This window comes from Sander vitreus, chromosome 3 (assembly GCF_031162955.1).
Source record: "Sander vitreus isolate 19-12246 chromosome 3, sanVit1, whole genome shotgun sequence".
Classification (NCBI taxonomy): Eukaryota; Metazoa; Chordata; class Actinopteri; order Perciformes; family Percidae; genus Sander; species Sander vitreus.
The window spans coordinates 16,556,251-16,577,356 of record NC_135857.1 but is presented as its reverse complement, the minus strand read 5'-3'; the positions used below and the strand labels follow the sequence as shown (position 1 = coordinate 16,577,356).

Below are 21,106 nucleotides of genomic sequence, written 5' to 3'. Positions count from 1 at the left end.
CAATTAGAATAACAGCACATTAGACCATCACATCACAAATGTTTATAAAAAATGGTGATCTTTATTTAAACCCAAGCTACAATGTCACAGGATGTACAGTATAACATAGTAACAGGGTATTACTGGCATTGTTTAAAACTTTCAATTTCATTTCTTTAAAGGGCTAAGGGGAAATAAAGTCTTTACCCTTTTGAAACAATGTTTATCAAATATTACCGATGTATACAAATGCACATATGCTTAGATGTATCAAACCACAAAAATCAAAGATTGCATCTTTTTCAAGAAGCTTTACTGTAATAAAAGGGAGGTAAGAGAGTGGGGAACAAATCAAAAAACATTTGTAGAAAATACCAACAACAAAAAAAAAAAAAAAGAAAGCGTACAGGTTCCTAAAAGGTCCTAAGCCTTTAGATGAAAATTTCCAAAACATCACAGTTACATGTGTTCAATAGAAATATTACAATGGCTGTTCTGGGCTGGCTCCACATGATTCTGGCAGAGCTATCTACAAAATGTGTGGAGAGCGGGACGTCTGCTCTCAGGCATACATGTCCTCACGGTCTGCGTTATAGATCTCACCCTCCTGCAGTGAGGCAAAATTTAGGAAGTGCGAGGGCCGGTGGACTTCATGGTAGAACTCCTTGGGGTTGGCCAGCTGCAGGTCGTACTTCATGTTGGGGTCATGACGAACACCTGGAGCAAGACGAACAAAATGTTATATGATAATCACCTATTCTGCCAATCCTATGACCCGCATTACTTCAGTATAACAGCCCTACCATAATAAGCCATCGTTTAGAACATTTAAATGAGATACTGTGTATTAGTCCAAGGAATGAAGTTACTGGCATAGTAAAATCAATCAAACTGACAGGGAAAAACATATCGGAAATATCAACATATGGCACCGATTTCTGTCACAAATGCAGTATGGAGGATATGACAGAAGGCACACAGGTTCAAACTGTTTTAAAGCAGAATCATTTAGCTCAACTAATAAAAGTAGAAAACAAAATATTCATCTTATAAAAGTAGAAAATATAAGTTCCTCTATTAAAAATAAAAACTATAGCTACTGACCCATGAAGTTGTAGTTCCAGGACACCTGGCCAGGCACCATGAAGAAGCCCAGGAAGCGATCAGAGAGCAGCATCTGCACCCTTTCATAGTGAGATGGCAGATAGCCTTTAGGGTTGTTGCCCTTGTCGGTGTTCTGCCGACCCCACTCATAGCCACTGGGTGTCAGCTTGTAGGCTGTAAGCGTGCACGAGCCTGGGGTGAAGCTAAAAACAGAGGTAAAATGCATTGAAGTACCATTCAACAACCATCACCTTAATATGCGACCACAAAAAGGAGAACCAATCACTGTTTTTTTAAATTTCCTGAAGCAAGAAAGTCTTCCCAGTCATCTTGCTTACTATCCGACTATGGAAAAGCGTAAGCATACCAAAGACAAGGCAAGAAACAGCGCACAGATGAAGGAGCAGAGTGTCCCGGTCCCACAAAGAGTGATTAGTTCAATGAGCAGGATAACTGCAGTGAGTCAAGTATGGAACCAATGCAGATCTGGACTACGGACTTCCAAATTTCACTTACAACAGGCGGTCATGGAACACGTACCTGCAAGTGATGATGATGGTCTTCTCTCCGTCCCACGAAGGGTTGTCAGCCATGACCTTTGCATGGGTGGTGACGTCCTGTGGGGACAGCTGGGGCGACTCATTAGGCTGGGTATGGATCCAGCCGAGGGGCTCCATTTCCTGTTTAAGGAAAGAAGTTGAAAATTGCTGGTACAACAAAAAAACACTATAAAACTGTTACAAGGCAGCAAATACAACTAACAAGCATCCATCATAACATGGTAAGAATGAGCTGGAGGATTCTCTCAAACTGCACATTTGTCTTACTTTAAGGTATTCATGACCAGGCAGCTGGTTGGGCAGGTGGACCGTCTGGTGTGTCCCCCACTGTGGTACCATGACAATACAACGGATCTCCTTCACCTGGGGGTTGTCTGGTGGACTGGTGCCATACAGGTAGCCTGCAATCTGGAACAACACAGTGGCCCGTCAGTATATACAGGCAGTTTGTGCAAAGTGAAAAATCATCAGAGGTGATGAGGGACCCTCAGGTAGAGATGTCATGGTATGCATCAATATAATCAAAAAGGAAACCGTTTGTCTATAAACTGCAGTACTATGAACTTGCTACATACCTGTGCTCGCAGATCTGAGATGCAGATAAACTTCTTGAGGACATTCTTGGGCAGGATGTAGGTGTAGCCTGTCTCCTTTATGTCGTCAGATGACACGTAGATGTGGTTGGTTCGGAGGTGGAGGTTGGCAGCAGATATGGCCCTGACAGATGAGGAACAAGGACATTAAAGCCAACTGAGATGGAAATCAAAAGGCAGGACTGCTTAGTTACCCATGTACTACACTGAAGGTAGGTTATATATCTTTATGGGTCATAAAGTCATTCCTAAGTGGAAAAAATGCCTCAAAACAAACTGCTTACCTGACTCGCCACTCTGTCTTAGAGGAGAAGGTCTGGGTCTCATAGTTGGAGGTGGTGGAGGTGATGATCTCGTCGCCATGCTTGTTGACAGTTCGGGTCTGCGTGGCCGTGAGCTGCGACTGCTCTTTAGTCTGCTTCTCAATCTCAGCAATCTGCTGACGCTGCTGTGACGGAGCGGAGATCTCCATACCCAGGATGATGTCACGGATCTCAGACTGGGTCAGTGAGGCCACATTCACACTGGACAAAGACAAACGAAGCATTGAGTACTAAATACAAGTCTGGCTAAATTCTGTTCTATTAAGTTACAAGACAGGAATTAGCAACACACTATTTATTTCAGGCAAATATTCAGTCCATGAATTAATACTTACTTGTTCTTTTTCCCATAATCTGCCAGAATAAGATCTTTGAGTTGCACTTCCACCTTGATCCACTCTTCGTCAGTGAGCGTGGGCCAGATGTGATGGGGCTCGGTGATAGTTGTCTTGTCAGGTTTCAGGATCACCTTGGCCCGGTCATTGTTGACGTGGAGCGCTCTGAGGATCAGGATGAGTCGGGAGAAGGCCTAGAGATTGGGAGAGACCACCAAACAAACTATTTACACAGGGGATAAGTCAGCAAAAACAAACGCAATCAGCTTGGATCAGCTCATACAATAAAGTGATATACATCTAATACGATCCATTTCATCCTGGTCTGAGGCTCTGGTGGGACAGAGTGAAACTCACTGTGTAAGACGAGATGGTCTTGAGCCAGTCGTCGTAGAGGTTGAACAGCACCATCTGAGGCTCTGTAGCCTTCAGGATCAGGTCTCCAAACTTCTCCACCTTCAGACAGGCCTGGAAGGGCAGCTGCAACTCAGACCCTTTGATCACGATGTTGGGGAAGTCAAGCAAGTGGACCTGCAGAGAGAACAATGGCATTAGATCTGGAAATTGGAGTATATAGTATATCCAACTTTCACGAATTACACTGGGATTATCCTCCAAGGATTGTTAATTATTAAAGCAGACATTCGCATGCAAGAGTCTCACCTCCAGAGGGTCCAGCATGCCCTTCCTGGTTACAATGATCTGTTTAGGCTGCTCCTCCACGGGGAGGGAGCGAATCAGGGCAGCCACTTCTTCAGCTGTCTTCCATTTGGCCAGCTACAGAGACAAAGCAAGAATAAAGTTATACACACAGAAAGGAAAGCAACAACTTCAGTGTTTGTGCCAAATATTTATGTAACCACTTCAAAAAGGGGGTAGGAAGGTCATTTTGGCCATATTTCCTATTTATCCACATTGTTTCTGTAGTACAAGAAATTAGTAAAAAAAAAAAAGTGACAGTCCTTTTTCCTTAACATACAATTAAAAAATAATCACGGTAAGAGTTTCTACTAGGAAAACATCACCAAACATAATAGAAATCGGAATAATAATAATAAAAAAAAAAGCAGAGCTGGTGATAATAAAAGTGAGGAGTGGTGGAGCAGTACCGTACCTGTCCCAGACGTTTCTGTCCAGCCCACACAGATGTGTGAATGATCTTGAGGAAGAGCTGACCAGTCCTGGGGTTGAAGATGAAAATAGCTCCATTGATGGGCTTCGTGGTCAAGTTACCCTCAAAGGTCTGTTAAATGGATGGGGAATACGTGTGACTAAATTTAAAAAGATACGTGTTTTTTATATTCCTATCCAAAAGCAACATATTTAGGCTATTTATTTACAACATTAAGAAGCATTCCAAAACGACTCTTCATTAAATTACTATCGGTCAGCCCTCACCTTGTGGATGGTGACTCGGTACACGTTGGTGTCGTCTACAAACCAGATGATCTGGTTGGAGAAGAGTTCTCCGTAGTTCTGAGAGGACAGGTAGGGCTCAGTGGGCTCAGAGGAGTACAGCTGCAGACCTTTGCGGATGCGCTCCCTGAGCACGTACAGGGCAGGGTTGGCCTTCATAATCTTGGCCATGGCCTGCTGGATCAGAGGCTTGCTTCCAGGGAACCAGTTACCATAGGCACTATGAAGGAGATAAAATGACAATGAAAGTTGAATACTAACTTGACATTTTTTTCCTTTTTCATCAATATTTCCTCTGTTGATGCCCGGAGATCTACACTTCAGGGAGGTCACAGTACGTCTACCAAACTTATTTAGTCACTTATTTACTATTGCAGACAGTTACGTTCACGTAAAACAAGTTAGAATTTGAATTGATTATTTTTTACACACCTATAATATACTAGGGCTCACTTAAAATCAGGAAGAAAACTACGCTTTGCCCTCTCAACCACCAATCATTGTTGCTTCGTTACCCGTACCCAAGACAACTATGTTAGTTCATAAGATCACACAATTTAGCTAAATTAATTATGTGGCACATGTGGCATACTGGTATTGTATCCATGTTTGTAACAATCCTAACCTGTGGAGGTTGTAAGCCAGGTCGATGGCAATGAGCACCCCCGTGGGGGAGGGGTAGATACTCATGTTGTCGGTGGTGTAGTCCAGGAACTTGGCCCTGGCGTAGCGCTCAATGTCATGCGAGTCATAGTCACCCCAGCGTAGCTGGATGTCGATCCAGTACTTCTGTGTGGTGGTGCTGTCCATCACGTCCCTGTAGGAAGAGGTGCACATTTTAATTCATAGAAGACTACATAAAAAGGACCACTTTAAAACACTTCCATGATGAGTTTACAAAGCACCTAGTGTAATTTGAATATATTCAGTGACATTTTGAAAATGAAAATATACTGAGTCATGTAGATTATAACTTCGAAAGTCATACTTGGAGTCAGCAAGCAGAGACGGTCGAGAGACGTTCCACTTGTATGATGCAAAGAGGAGGATGTCTGCACAAGATGAGTTCATCTTGTACGACTTCCTGGGGTGAATGGTCTCCTTCTGCACCGTCTCAATCTCAAGAGCATCCAGCTCCTGATCAAACACCTGAACACAAAAACAGAAAAAGTTATTGTGGAAAGAACAATCACTAATAAAGCAGGTAAAAAGTAATTTCTCCAACAAACTTCAGTGTGCTACATTTTTGCCGTTATGCCGAGTGAAAAGCTACTCCCTATCAAAGAAAGAAATCAAACTTTACCTGACAGAGATCCATGACAATGCTCTCATGAATCTTCTGCCACAAGTGAGCCCTAAAGATCTGAATGAGGGAGATCTTCAGTGTGGGGATCTTGCCGTGCATAAAGATTCCCGTCAGGTCGAGTTGTACCTGGAAACCCACGTACACCTAAAGACAGAGGACAGAAAATGTAGGCCAAGACAGACATTTAGACCGTTCATGTGGGACTATTTTTTCTACAGGAACATAAAAATACATTTACAAATGTTGGTTGTACTAACGTTGGCTCTGTTGATGGTGGGTGACCACCAAAGTGTGAAGCGACGGTTGGGGATTTGGTTCAGACCAGACCTCTGGGCATTGGTCAGCTTTTTCCATTTCATGGACTCCTCAAAGCCACTCGCCTTTTCCCTAAAGTCCAAAAACCATTTCCAAGTTAGTTAACATTTGGGGAGGAAAATAGAAAACAAAAACCTACAGCAAGTGTAAAAGTATATTCTTCTTTTGTGAGTTGTTTGAGCCCAAAAATGATTAAACTCTTATTTGTCTCATATTCTTGCAGTATAAGCGTTCTTAGTATCAAAGTGCTCTCACCAGAAGAGACCCTCCCAGGTGGGAAAGTAAGTGCCTTTGAAGAGCGTGTGTTCCAGGATGCCCTCCACACCTCCTAGAGCCTGGATCATGTCTGTGCGGTAGTTGTTCAAGTTCCACAGTTTGCCATCGTGCCTCTGGTGGGTCCACCAGAATGGATTCTGCTTCAGCACCTGCACTCGGGCAAAACAGACAGTAAAAATCTGTATGTTTACATGCAAACTGTAAGGATTTTTGGTACATTCATTTTAGAATTGAACTCGAAACAATTGATCCCTGGCACATCATTTTTGCCCTTCAACCTATCAGTAGTGTCGACATCATACCTGGTACTGTTTGAAATCGGTCCTGACTCTCCAGCCTTTGTCATAAGCCAGTGTGTGTCTGTCCTTCTGGAAAAGCGTGTTGATACGAGGAATTCCTCTGTCCCACGAGTCCTCCAAATCTTCCAGGGTCAGACGCCTAAAACACAGAAAACACGCTGCTATTTGCCTTGCTAGTTTTAGCTCACATTTAAAAAAATAAATAAAATAAATACACATTTGATCAGCATAGAACAGCAGATCGTATGTCTCCAAAAATGTTAAAATTGACAATCTACCAGGATTAAGACAATACCTGTTCTGGGCAATGGCCTCTTGTCTTTTGAGGGCATACTCAGCCCAAACCCTCTGGGAGTCAATGAACTCGCTCTCCCACGGCTGAATGTAACGATACAGGTTAGGAATCAGCTGGTCTTCTTCATGGCTCATTCCAGACCTGAAGTGGGTGATACCCACATCTGTCTGCTTGGACCACCTGGAGGAGGAGGAGAAGGATTAAAGCCCAGTTTGCTAAATTAATTTACTGTCAAGAGATCCAGACAACAGCAGCCTGCGACTTACCGCAGGTCCGACTGTGGAATAAGCACGTGGCCCATAGACAGCATGCCAAGGCCACCCAACTCTTTGGGAGTGTAGAAGACTACAGGAGGGAAACGGCTAGGCATTTTGGAGTTCAGGCCGATCTTGATACGTGTCTGGATCTTGTTCTCACACTTCACCAGCAGGTCCAGGAGCTCCTGGGTGTTGACCACAGCCTCACGGAAGTACGTCATTAGACCGATCAAAGCTGTGTTCCATTTGTTCACAATCTGGAGGTAAAGATGGGTTTTACTGAAATATTCTAATTATAGGAAGTATTACTTTACATATATTAACATTATATGCTTTAGTTTTTTAGGGGAAGGTAGTCAGCTGACCTTGGTGAATGTGGTAGATCCAGAGGCCATCAGGATTTGGCGCACTCTGTTGTGGAAGCGCTGCATCGATTCATCATCCACACGCAAGAAACACTGGGCTGTCCTCTCTTTGGTTACCTACACATGCAAATACAATATAAGAACTTACAAATTGGAATGTGAGCATGACCACTTTTGAGACAGATAGCAGTTATGCTGTCAAACTTGTAAGATGCAAGTGTCAGTACTTTAATGAGATATGTATAAAAAATAAATTAGTTGTCTAAACAACTCTGTTGTCTCAAACTGTCCAAAGCAAAGTCATTAGCATTACGACACTTTTTCAGGTATCAATTTCTCACCTCGTTCTGCAGGTTCCACACACCATCTTTGTGAGTAAACTCCTCATAGCTGGTGCGGCACTTTGGCAAGATGCGGCACTCAAAGCCACACATGTTGAAGAGCAGGTTGGGGTTGTCTTTGCTGTAGACCGAAACAAAGCTGTTTTCCCACTGAACAGTTGTCACTGATCTGGGCAGGCGGTTCTTGATGTCCCAGAACACAGCACGTCCACTGGGAAAAATAAGGGGGGAAAGTTATGGCTAAGTCTTCAAATCTGGTAAAATAAGTATAATGACCAACATAGAATAAGACTTAATAATACAATAAACTACTAGTTTAACAGTCAAAAATCACAAGGTGGAACTTACAGGTTGACATCGTGCTTCATCAGTCTCATGCGGGCATCACGTGGCCAACACTTCTTGTTGTTATAACCCACTATGTTTTCATTGTTGGGGTCTGGGTGCTCCGTCAGGTACCTCTGAATCAGATCTCTGGCCTCGTCAGCAGAGAACCTAGTGGACCCATGAAAAAGCCACATGACTTTAATTTAACGAAAACCTTTTTTTCCCCATTCAATCTGTACTGCAAAGGCAGAAGCTATTAACGGCCTTACTTCTTTTTTTAAAATCAAAATCTTGGTTGCAGTTTGTAAAACTTGTCCTGTACGTTTTCCAAAAAGCATTTCCAAAAGCCATATGTTAAGATCATCAATTTTGGTGATTCAATGCTACCTGAAAAAGATGTGGATGCGGTCGATGTAGCGGCAGTACAGACGAATTGGGTGGGCGCTCTCCGTTGGGGTGTCTTGGAAACTGAGGAAGTCATTGGGCATCTGAGGTGGGCCGGCCATCTCACTGGCACGGTGCAGGCCCAGCACCAGCAGGTCCATCACCAGACCGTAGTACTGTACAATGAATGAGGCAAACTGGAGCCCCCTGATGATGCCGTAGGAGTTGGTGTGGTTCATATCCTAGATAGGCAAGAGAAAATGAGGAAAACATTCAGATGAAATACCAGTAAAAACTTAACTGCATCAGTAGGTTCTCATAAAGAGAGAGATCCTTATGAGAGTTTTAAGGAAGTATATAAAAAGATCATACAGAAATAAAATCGGATTTGAAACGAATGAGCATGTTTACCTTATAGTTGATGACCACGTTGTTCTTGGCTGTCATGTAATCAGCGATGTTGTGGTCCACAATAAGACGCAGCAGCCTGTTGAGCAGGGTCAGATCAATCTTCTCATACATCTTCTCGTAGCGGGACTCGAGCATCACGTTGCACTCTCCCTCCGCGGTCTCCCACACGTCCTGCAAGTTGTTGATGCCTGAAGATAATTTACAGAAAGCCTTCAGATGTTTGACTTTTAGTCCTGCTAACATAACTGGAGTAATCAGATGAGATGCATGTTATAAACACAAGTTTAATTCCACCTAAATGCATGTTGAGGTATCAAACATTATGATCAGATTTTAATACAGTAAACCCTCTATTATTGGTTCTGACCTTGGCACCACTTGTAGACCAGCAGTGGTGGTGGTTCAGTGTCAGCAGGTTTGATCCAGGGTGGGAAGAGGCGTCTCTTGTCCGCCTCGTACCACAGGTACTGGTCAAGGTAGGCATCCGTGATCTTCTCCAGGGGCTCTACATCATACACGGGCACCAGATGACTGTACAGGTCCATGAACTCGATACCCACCTGCAAAGGAAATAGTATTTCTGAGACTGACAGGAATCGAATATGATGGGTAAGACTCATGTTTACAATAGCAACATTACATTCAAGGCTTTGACAGCTGGCTTATAGCCAACATTCCCTGCAGTGGTTTACAATAAATAATATTCAGGTCACTTTTTCCTGCAAACAATCTAATAAAAAATAAATAAATAAAAACTGTTAAGTAAAGAGGTTTTCATCCATGGACAAGAAATACTGTGCAACATTTTCCCCCTGTAACTTATACGTACACCTGAGCTGTTTGTGAGTTGACCTGAGGAATATACAAAGAGAAATACATTTTTAACCTATGCTTTGTCCTTAAAATACCACATGATGTTTGACAGCAGAAACTTCACAGTTAACTCAAAGTATCTGCACAGTTAACTCAAAGTATCTGCACAGTTAACTCAAAGTATCTGCACGTCTTGGTCCTGACCTCTTTAAAGGCTCTCTGGGTGAGCAAGTGACGTTTGATCCTGGACAAGGCCTCGTGAGGATTGTCGTAAGCCTGCTCAATCAGCCCCAGCTCCTCCCTCTGACTCTGGTTCAGACGCGACTTCACACTAGGGGACACAGAGACACAAACTAATTATGTAAAAGACAATATTCGAGCAGGATGTCTTGCCTGGTATGAATAAACATTTGCTAATCAAGTTGTTCATGTTGAAAATGTGTTTACCTGTACGCCTCCTTGAGCCTCTCCAAGGCCAGGATGAGCAGCTTGGTGTCATGTTTGTAGGACAGTGGAGGGAAAGGGATGGGCGAGAAGCGCCGACTCTCCAGCCAGTGAACAGTGGTGGTGTAGATGGCTACCGCCTCTTCAGCTGTGATGTAGGGTCCATCCTGTAGCCACGACATATTCAGGTCATTAAAAACATGGCAAAATGTGAAGAACCTGAGCTTTAGTAGCTTGTATGAGGAGATGCAATGGCACTACTTTTTATTTTGAGCGTTTAGTTTAGTGTTCATGTTATACGTTTTATTAGCAAATACAGAGTGATTAGAACAGCTTAATGTAACGAAACACGTAAATGTTAAGGCAGTACAAATTAAGTAAGTCGAACGATGAACGCCATGCTTGAGCTACGTTACTGGTTACACGGAGTTCATCATTCGACTGGTCATGACGAGATGGCGTCCGCATGTATACGTGAACGGTACTGTCTTTATAAACTCTTTTTAATAAACTGTCTGTACACTTACAAAGTTCTCAATGCTTTGGTTTACATGTAGGGACCCTCATTATTCTACCGTGAAAGTGTGGTGCTATTTTGAGCCTTGTTAGTGGTATAGAAATAGTGATTTCTTTTTACTTTACCCGTAACCTGACTAGCTTTATAAGCTAATTAGGCGTTTGCGATAAAACTGGTCACATTCGATTAGCATCAAAACATATCCCAGAGAACGGTCAAACTCGCTACTAGCGTTATTAACCCTTAGGTTCATTTTGCGCCGGAATTGTCCTTTAAAAAGGTCACTAACCAAAGAGTACTGAAATATAACAAATTAATGCAACAGTTTATAAATAAAAAAAAAAAAACAGCTTTTAAAAATTCTATGGAAAAGCCCTTTCAATATTTCCTTTTTCCTGTGTTACCTTCAGGTAGTTGTGCTGTCTCTCCTGCTCAGCTTTCAGGTACAGACGGGTCAGTCTCCCCAGGTTCTTCTTGCACACCGTCTTGTCCACAGTGGCTCCGCGTCGGATTCGCTCGCGGTTGTAGTGAGCAGTGTTGGTCCACCAGTCAGCTTTAGCCTTCACGTAGCGCAGGATCATGTTCTCAATGGGAGTGGGCAGGCCTGGCACCTTTAATTATGGGAAGAAATGAACAATCAATATTGCGTTCATTCTTGCACAACTTCAAGTGGCACAAATGTTTTAAACCACTCTTGCAACCACGGTTTGTTTTTTATCTTCTCATTGTGAACTTGTGTTATAATAAAGGAAATGTTTCCCGTATGGGTCTTAAAATAAGGTAAATATTTCTAAGCACAACAAATGCATATGTCAAGACTTCAGGCCAAGTTGTCCACAGTGCATACATTATCTGAATAACCAAGTGTAAGGCAAATACAACTTGAAGTGCGGAAAGCTTAAGCACACCAAGCAACATTACACTTCAATCCCTTGAACTGACTCAAGTATTTTAGGCAATTGACATCTTACTTGAGACACTGGATAATCAGACAAACCCTAAAATGAAATGGAGCAGCACTTAAAAAGGATTCTGTGATTAATCCTAGTCTCTTTAAACAACAAACCATTCCCTCTCCCTTATTGTACTCAGCCACAGTGGAAGTGATCTCTAATGCACTGACCTTCCAGGGGATGTTGGCCTTCCAGCACCTCCAGGACTCACTGAGGTGCTGCAGAATGGTTCTGGCCTTGTTCTGTTTGATGCCCTCAGGCATCATGTCCAATATGTCATGCATCACAGCAGCACGCAGCTCCAGGTCAAAGTGAGACTCCACGCGCTGTTTGGTCACTGTCTTGGCTACACCCTTGGAGTGACGTCCTGTTGGGGCAATCGAAAACAATTGTTGGTTTGTTAGTTCCTGCAGATGCAAACCTCTGTGCATCATACCATTTTGTTTTGAAATAAGTGGTCACGAGACAAACGTAGGAAAGTGTATATGCATACCTTCAAACTGCCTGGCCAGCAGATTCCCCAGCCACCTCTCTAACAGCGGAGTGATCCCCCTCATGAAGAACAGCCACACTCTCCAGCCGGGAGCCCAGAAGCCACAACCTGGACCCTTGCCCACAGGACCCTGATGAAAAATAAAAAATCATAATGAATTGAAACTTCACATGGCAAGCTCTGTAGTAGTAGGGAAGTTCCTTCTGTGGACACCAAACACGATCTCTCCAATACACAAATTGGAAGATCAAATACAGAGTGTTTACTTACAGTGTTGAACCGGTAGTAGATGAGATGCTTCAGATCTTTGCACATCCGGATTTGTCTCATCAACTTGTACTTGTAGCGGTACATGCCTGTCAGCTGACCCACATGGGCGAAGATGTACTGCAGCCCATCAGACAACTACAAAACATTGATTAGTTAAGTGTTATATTACTGTAAAATCTTGAAAACCATTTACAACTAATGTTAAAACCACCACTAAAACTGAAAAACTGATCGTACTCGCTTTTTTAAAAAACAGCAGAGGACTATTTTTAAAGAATGGCCTAACAGAACACCCTTGTTTTTTAGTTAAGCAGCGTTAGCACCCTTGCCCTGAAGAATAGCCCTTTCCCTTTTACTGCATCAGACAACACTTGTCCAGTCAGTAAGGTTGATCAAATTTCTCTTCCAGAAAAAAAGTGAAGAATGTAGGGAAGTGTAGATCAGATACAGATGGGATGTGCTGAACTAACCTGGAAGGCATCAACATTTCCCAGTCTGTACTGCACGTGGCTGTCCACCACCAGCTTGCTGAGACGCAGCACCTCTCTGCACAAGTGAAAGGCATTACCGAATCGGGACTTCTTTCTTTCCTGGGGGACAGAAACAAGAACACAGCTGTAGGTCAACACTGGAGCACTTGCAGAAAATGTGGACTAACTAAATTTGGAGATTCAGATTTTACGCATTTTTGTGCATAAGGCCTCCAAAAAAAGGATAATGAGAACATTAAAAATTCAGAGTAAAATTTAACCTACATTTTATTTTTCATTTAGGCACAATAGAATGTCAACAACAGGTGGATCTGCCCCCCTGGAGATTGTACCTTTGTAGTCAGTGTCTTGACAGGCTTCAGGTTGAAGTTGTAGTCGAGATGCAGGTAGTTGAGGTTCTTACGGTGGATAAGCAGATTGAGCATGTTGTAGCCCTGTCGGCAAACCTGCAGACCCACCTCAACCCAGTCCAGCTTGGTGGACTGAAAGAACTTGGTGGCCTTGAAGGAGCGGAACAGATACCTGAGAGACAACAGATGGAATATCTTAACCGAAAAACAAACTCACTGATGAGCAAAACAACAGCTTCAATTAGAAAGACGGGTTAACAGGAAATCAAAACAAAGTGTTCAATGATGGTCACCTCTTCTTCTGAGCCTTGGGTGGTCTGTGTTTGAGAGCATTGAGCACATAGTACTTGAGCAATTTCTGGTATGACACACGCACTTTCACTGGCTGTCCTGCAGGGCAGTGCTCACGGTACCTGTAGAATAAATTAACAACAACCATTTAGAATTTCTCAAAAATGAACATTTTATATCTAAAATGAGATACACAAAATAACCTTTTCCACAAAGCCGACCTATCCGTTTGCAATCAATAAATTAGGACAGATTTAGTCTCATTCCAACATGTTGATAATTTGCTCACCAGTTCTTGATCAGGGGGATATCAATGGCACGCCTTGTGCGGCCAGATCTGAGGTTGAAGGGTCTGGGTGCCCACAGCAGAGCAATGCCATTAGCTGTGTTGTCTGTGTAGAGTGGGGTGTCCTTGAGGAAGGGCTCCACATATTCAGGAAGCTCAAACTCTTCATCGTCATCAGGCAGAGGCTCCTGACTCTGCGGGAGCAGGAAATATCAAGAAGAATTTAAAAGGCAAGTTAAAGAACATTGAATTGTAAATAGAACCGCTGAATGTAGAGACAAGGGATCTCAATCATTATCATTTTTGCTGGAGTTTTTACCCTGAATCAATTTGAATTCTGCTTTAACTTTAAAAAATGAAAAGCAATGTCTGAATGATGAAGGGCCAACTGCTACTGCAGCCAGTAATAAAAGTCACCATTCATTTAAATATTCCTCTAGTTCTTACGCACAGGCAAGCAGACCAATGCAAGTGCGCCTTTGTAAGAGGACTTAGTTCAAGACTTCACATGTGATTTGTTGTGAGGGAATTACATTTATCTTTTCACAGCTGCTAAAAGATGAATAATCAGCCACAATCATCCACACTAACCTTGACAGAATGTCTGTGTGAAATTGGGTTGATCAGCGGGTCAAAGTAGAACGCTGGGAGATCTGGATCCTCTGTCTTGATAAACACCACGTTGGGTGTATGATACCTGCAGGGATAGAGTCATAAGTATCTAACTTCTTACAGCCAATGTGAAAATTATGTGAGCAAATTTAGCCATTGGATGACAAAAGACGTTCAGGGACATTTCACACGAGTTACATCTGTATATTTTATTTGAATTACTTTTTAATGAACTGCAAGTTCAAGAAAAACATTTTTACCAGGTGAGGTGGACGTGGTGCGGCAAGTTGTTGTACAGGTAGGGGAAGGCGATTTTGTACTCTGTCCTGATAGGCTGTCGGATGATGATCTTGTTAATGTCATTGAATTCATTCCAGTCTTCATCCCTGCAGAAGACACAGATAAGGATCACCTAAGGAAAAAATCTAGCATCTATTCTTACTTTTGTAAGACAGTTACAAGAAACATGCAAATTCTGAAAGCAAAATGAAGAAAAGGTCTAACAAAACATATTTACATTTATAAGCATGCAAGTGGTAGTCATGCCAAGTGACCCCTACAATCCAATAAAAAAAACAGTGTACAGCATGTAGGTCTGTCATTTATTAAAATGCAGGAGGTCCTTACTGGAGGTTGATGTCCCTGACCAGTGGCTCAAACTTCGGTCCTCCGGGGATGGCCATATTCAATGCCTTGGACGTAAAGAAGGCCTTGAGGTCAAACAGATAAAAGTAATTGAAATCCACCAAGTCCGTGAGCAGCTGATTGGCCAGGCGGTACAGTGTGGACATCATGGGCAGTGTGAACTGCCAGCGACGGTAGGTGGTGCCATTCACAAACCTGAAGAGGACACAAAGGAATTATTGTTTGATTCTGCTAGCTACACTATCAGCTGAATATATAAAACTTAAAAGGTTTGTCTTTAAAGAGTGATGTGCAGACTTACTTGGCAGAGTCTTTGAGGGGTTGGTGCTCATATAACCACTCCGCAACTGAAGAGTCCTCCTCAGAGTCCAGCTCCATCTGGATGGCCTCCAGTGGTTCCACGTCAAGGATGTTGTCAGCGTAGTCCAGTGGCGGCTCCTCATCATCAAATGGTGGAAAACGCATCCGCTTGAAGTGCCGGCGATCACGCTTCTCACGACGCATCATGATCCACATGGTGCTAGGAGGAAGGAGGAGGAGGATAAGGAATACCAAGGATTAGAAATTCAAATAAGTTTAATGCACGTGATGTGCATTTCTCATACGTGTAAGTGCCAAGTACCACAAACGGCATCACCCAACATCACACTCTCGGCTTACCCCCACTGGGCGATGTAGACCGGCTCTATGACCCAGGGGATTTCATTCACAAAGGAAATAGCTCCGGTGATGTGGTAGAGGACGGGCACGTCTCTGATCTGTTCCCAGGGCATAGGCATGTTTTCAAGCAGCTTCAGTACTGCATGGGGCATGTACTTGAGGGCACTGTTCAACAAAAAGAAAGATACTGGATGAGTTATGACAGTGGTAATGGATCTTCTTAACCAATTAGCAAACAATTTAAAATGTTTTTTCTAAAAACCAGGGAATTGTGCACAAAGACATTCTGTTTTAAGCTTACATGTATATTACAGTATACTTAAAGTATATCTGAAGATGTTAGTCAGCTTAAAAAAAAATAAAAAATACACTAACTTCTATCTTGAATTCTAAATTGACAAGTTTACTACAGTTTACTACAGTAAGATTCATTTTTACCCAAGGTACACCCTCTTGTCATGGCGAAACTTTCTGTTGGTCATGTCTCCATGGTCCCTGATGATCTTGCGTACGTGCTCAGGTGGCATGTCTTCCTTCTGAGCATCCACAAAGCCAAACTTTCTCTTTTCTGAGTAGCGCTTTGCCTGTAAGTGCTGCCATTTTCTTGCTGTAGAGTTGGAGGACATTTAAAACAAAATCAATCACGTTTACTTCACATTGTAGCTATATAATCACACCAGGAATGTGCTGCATTGAGTGAAAGCCAACATACCTTTCTCTTGCAGTTTTTCCTCAGACATGTAGTCCGGGACGGGTACAGGAGGGGGTACACCTGGTGGCATCCCTGCAGGGACCCCTCTGTAAGGGAAGGTAGCTGCCATGGCGCCTCCCTAATGAAAACAAACACCAAACAATAATTTCAATAAAAATTAACCCTAAATGTGTTGCCTGCCTTTTAATTTAATGGCTGTATGTTATCAAGGAGGTTAAAAGTTAAAACAGAAGAAACATTGCATCTACATTATTACACCTAAAAGCCAAATTGCTGGGTAACGCTCCATTACATTAGAACACTTGAGTTCCCTAGCGAATAAGTCCCGTTATGGCGTTACATACTCTACAAACCATGCACAATTTGAGAAATCGGTACAGATTACATTGAAATTATTCTTGTTGGTTCAACATAACCTGGTACTCGTCTCTTGGCACTTTAGAAAATATAACATTACTAATTTGGCTAACTAACGTTAATGCTAACATTAACGTTACCAACATGGCTTCCCATACGGCACGAACTGTAACGTTAACGTTATTCATAACTTTAAGAACAGCAGACTTGGCTCATTATCCGTTCAGTAAACTTTACAGTAACGTTACAAATTGCACTTAATGTATTATTTACTAAACGCTACCAAGTTTGCAAAATATTAAGTCGACGTTTGCATTATATTTGTTAATTAGGCCAAGCGTGGATAAAGCGGTAAGCTAGCACACTGCTAAACTAGCATAGCAGCAGCTAACGACTGAATGAAAAAAAAAAAAACGAAAATGCTTACAACACCACACACCTCGCTACCTTTACTCCCCGTGTAAGTTCTTAACGTTGAAGACCGTCGTGTTCCACAAACAATCTGCTAGCACAACATATCGCTTTTCAAAGTTGTATTGTCCTTTTTCCGATTCACTGTTGTGTTGATTTGTCTTCATAAAACTGCATCACGCACGACGGTGGCCACACGATGAACGCAGTTCAGTGAAAATCACAGACAACAGATACGCCGGATATAAGTATGTTTTTACGCTAAACAGTTAGGGCTTTACGTCGAAAAGAATACGCAAACGTTAGACAAGCGCAATTTTGCAAGTACCCAGATGATCACGTTTCCGGCGCACTACTGCCCCCTGCAGCTTTGGGGTGAAGCCCACCGTCCTATAATACATCCATGGTTTCAACCTCTTTTTTTTTTTCCAACAACTAACATACAGATCTTAATTTACCTTCGTAGTTACTTACACACGGTAGGTATTTCCTTTTCTAGACTAGTGGATCGAATAATCAATTGATTTACAAAGTAGGATATCAAATAAAGATTATAGCTGACATTTCCCCATAGACTGTAGCCTATAAAACAGCATTTTCCTTAGGTTATTATTATTCCTTACCCACCAACTTTATCTACTCCTTTAACCTTTAAGATATCATCTGTTTCTACGATAATTCAGGTAATGGTGCTCTTGAATATCTAATTAATTTTGTTATTCTGTATGCAAAATTCTATATTCACAAGCAGAAATTTTCTAACTCATCTCCTAATTGTGTACCTTTTCTCATAGAATTTAAATCTCTACTGAAGTCACTTAGAACGTTGGATAACAAAAAAAGTATGAAAATTGTGGAAACTGTAGAGCTTTTTTTCCCTGAAACCTCTGACTAACTGTATATTTATGTCTTCTTGTACTTGTTTGTAATGTCTGTTATTTCTTTTTTTTTTTTTACATAAAATAGAAATAACAGACATTACAAAAGGTTTTAAGATTCGTTCGTTTGGTCCCAAATTCGAACTGAAATACTGCCATTGACTAAAACATATGCTGACTACACTTCACCGACGGTGTTATAACGCAAGGTAAGACAAAGATTTTTTATTTTTTTTTATTTATTTTTTTTATTGCAGAATACATTTGTTACAATTTGTCAAAAAAGGAAATTGAACTTGTAGAACACAAATCATTTTGTTACAGATCATGTTTTCATAAAGAATAAAAAAATAAGTAAGAAAGTAAAAAAAAAAAAAGAAAAAAATAATGCTATCAGTCAATAGATATACAGATGAAAAAAAATATCATATAACAAGTAGTCAGTAAAAAATTATAAACAACAAAAGTACATAGCCAGAGTATCAGACAGTAAAAATCAATTAAAATAATTTCATTATAAAGTTAAATCAGATAAGCATTGCATGCATTTTGATGCTGATTTACCCTCTAATCCAGAAATACAATCTATATAATTTTTTAAGTCAAGTTTAAAAACATTGAAAAGGGGTTTGTTTTTCATAAACTTCGATTCATGAATAAAGAATTTTCCAAGCAGAATTATTAAGTTGACTATATATTGTACGGAGGAGTTTGAGTCAGAAAAGTAAAAGAAGATATCAAAATTAGATAAATGTATGTTTGAGCCAAATTGACCATTAATGAAACATTGTATATCATTCCACAGAGAAGAGCTATGTGAACAGCTATAGAATAAATGGTCTAACGTTTCTGTTTCCATAAAGCTAAAGCTGCATTTTTCGTCTACGGTAGGGATACATTTAGAGATAATCCTGTTACAGAGATAAAAATGGTGAAGAATTTTAAATATTTCTTTTACTTTGTTTGTAACTAAAAATGTATGTGGGTTACTCCATGCTCTATTCCAGTTAATATTTTCATATAAGGGGGACCATTTGTATCTGGAGGCAGGGATGGATTTTGCACATAAAAGGTCTTTTATTACTTTGTTGTTGACTTTTCTGTCTAGAAAAACCATTTATTGAAACACTGCGAAAGATATATTAAATTGATCCGAATCTGTCTCATCTCTAAGTAGGGTGATGATCCCATGGGGTATAGCTCTGGTTACAATATCAAATTATTTTCTTGGAGGATAGAAATTAAATGTATGGGTGAAATCGTCATAAGTTAAAATTTGATTTGAGTTATTTAATAATTGGGTCACCAGTAGAATATCATGTTTAAACCAGTTTTCTATAAAGAGAGTCTTGTTTCTATATATGATGTTCATGTTGTTACAGATAAAACATTTGTGAGGGGAGAAATTGTGTTTGTATAGAAGAGACCAACAAGTTAGAGCCTGTTTATGGAAGTTTGACAATTTGACAGGCAGTCTGTTAATGGAGTATGGGCATTGAAGCAAGAATGTGATTTTTACCAAGTTTTTCAAAGATAAAGTTTGGCACAATGTTCCACAAACTGTTTGGGGTAAGACAAAGATACCAAGAAAGACATTGTCGGCGGTCAACAGTAAAGACTTTCCTTCGCTCAAGACTGCTAGCCCGAATGCTAACGCGGGAAACATGTTAGCTTTCCACAGCTAGCTATGCCGTGAGCGCTGCTAGCCCTATGGATACAATAAAGTTGGCGACAGAGACTGAGCCTTCCCTCTGTGATGTTTTAGCCGCCATAAGGAACCTGGACAACAAGGTGGGAGGTTTAGGTAAACAACTTAAAGAAAGCTCCGACATGATTGCCAGCATTATACAGCGAGTCGAGCTGAACTAATTTTATATTAAAGTTTTAAATCCTATCAAGTTTGCCTGTTGCCTGTTCATTCATTCCTGCCAATATATAATAATTCAGTCCTGCTCATGCACAGACAGTTTAAACTAATAATACAATTGGTACCACAGTCATTAGTTATTTAAAGGTTAGGGGAATGTAAAAAATTACGTTAGGGGAACTCTCCTTAAAGGTTACAACGGTAGGGGAACGTTCCCTAAAGGTTACAATGGTAGGGGAACGTTAGGGGAACGTTCTCTAAATGTTACAACGGTAGGGGAACGTTAAGGGAAGGTTCCCTAAAGGTTACAACGGTAGGGGAACGTTAGGGGAACGTTCCCTAAAGGTTGCAACGTTAGGGGAGCAAGGGGGTTAAATTGAAATGCTTCTATATGAAGCGTTTCATATCTTGCAAAGTCTTTTTAAAAAAACTTCTTGTTTGTGAAACAGATTCCAAGCTTTTAGTAGTTCATGTTAAGTCACATCCTCAGATCATCCCTTCAAATTTGAAATGTGTCATCCAACTGCAACACCTTTAAACTGCAAATATCTCAGACATTGGGTGAACGTCTTTTTTACTCTGCTCCAATAACTTCATAAAGCAACCTCTGTAGATCCATGGGCTATTTCGATACAATTTGATTTTGAGCTTTTGCCAACCAGTATAGAAAAATCTGTATCCCAGCTGTCTGTATACTGAACACATCCCCTGAAGACAAAATTAAGGCTGCAGCTGTGTTGCGTTGGCTTACATTTTAGTGTACAGACCAGAAGCGTGGTCTAAGAAACTAATGTGATTATGTAGTTTTAGCTTTTTACATTACATCACATTTATTTAGCTGACGCTTTAATCCAAAAGCGACTTAATAAGTCCATTCAACCATGAAGATACTGACCATAAATTGCAAGAATCATGAGAATACATAATATTCATCATATAAGCAAAGTGCTACATTCTCTAAAAACAAGAGATAAACTGGAGAATTTTTTTTTTTACAATGATCAAAATAATAAATAGAATAAATACTTTGCTTTTGTTTCCAAAATGACTTTTATTGTAGGTTGTTGTAGCCTATTTAGGTGTTTGTTTGTGTGATTTTTTATTTTATTTTTATTGTAGAAGTTTCCATGCTGGACACTTTTATTGTGAAAAATAAAATTGTCCGGAAGA

At 41.0% G+C, this 21,106-nt stretch overlaps 1 protein-coding gene across 2 annotated transcripts; it reads right to left on the bottom strand.

Moving 5' to 3' along the window:
- Positions 1-39: 39 nt before the first annotated feature.
- prpf8 (pre-mRNA processing factor 8) lies at positions 40-17,402 on the bottom strand. 2 transcript variants are annotated; one of them, XM_078246272.1, is made up of 43 exons: positions 17,220-17,402; positions 16,424-16,541; positions 16,150-16,318; positions 15,712-15,876; positions 15,353-15,571; positions 15,034-15,246; positions 14,667-14,792; positions 14,386-14,491; positions 13,798-13,988; positions 13,511-13,630; positions 13,200-13,389; positions 12,847-12,966; positions 12,377-12,511; positions 12,107-12,236; positions 11,784-11,980; positions 11,065-11,271; positions 10,147-10,310; positions 9,904-10,030; positions 9,254-9,446; positions 8,887-9,074; positions 8,479-8,717; positions 8,113-8,259; positions 7,765-7,975; positions 7,424-7,540; positions 7,068-7,315; positions 6,802-6,981; positions 6,510-6,645; positions 6,187-6,356; positions 5,874-6,003; positions 5,614-5,760; positions 5,299-5,459; positions 4,936-5,127; positions 4,293-4,530; positions 4,009-4,137; positions 3,558-3,671; positions 3,252-3,425; positions 2,895-3,088; positions 2,521-2,760; positions 2,219-2,360; positions 1,911-2,051; positions 1,624-1,763; positions 1,084-1,286; positions 40-696 (listed from the first exon to the last, which is right to left on the bottom strand). In XM_078246272.1, the coding sequence occupies exons 2-43, from the start codon at positions 16,530-16,532 to the stop codon at positions 542-544; spliced, it is 7,017 nt and encodes a 2,338-aa protein (XP_078102398.1). In that variant the 5' UTR covers positions 16,533-16,541; positions 17,220-17,402; the 3' UTR covers positions 40-541. The 2 variants fall into 2 exon arrangements, with proteins under 2 accessions (XP_078102398.1, XP_078102399.1); XM_078246273.1 differs by having other exon boundaries at positions 17,228-17,402.
- Positions 17,403-21,106: the final 3,704 nt, after the last annotated feature.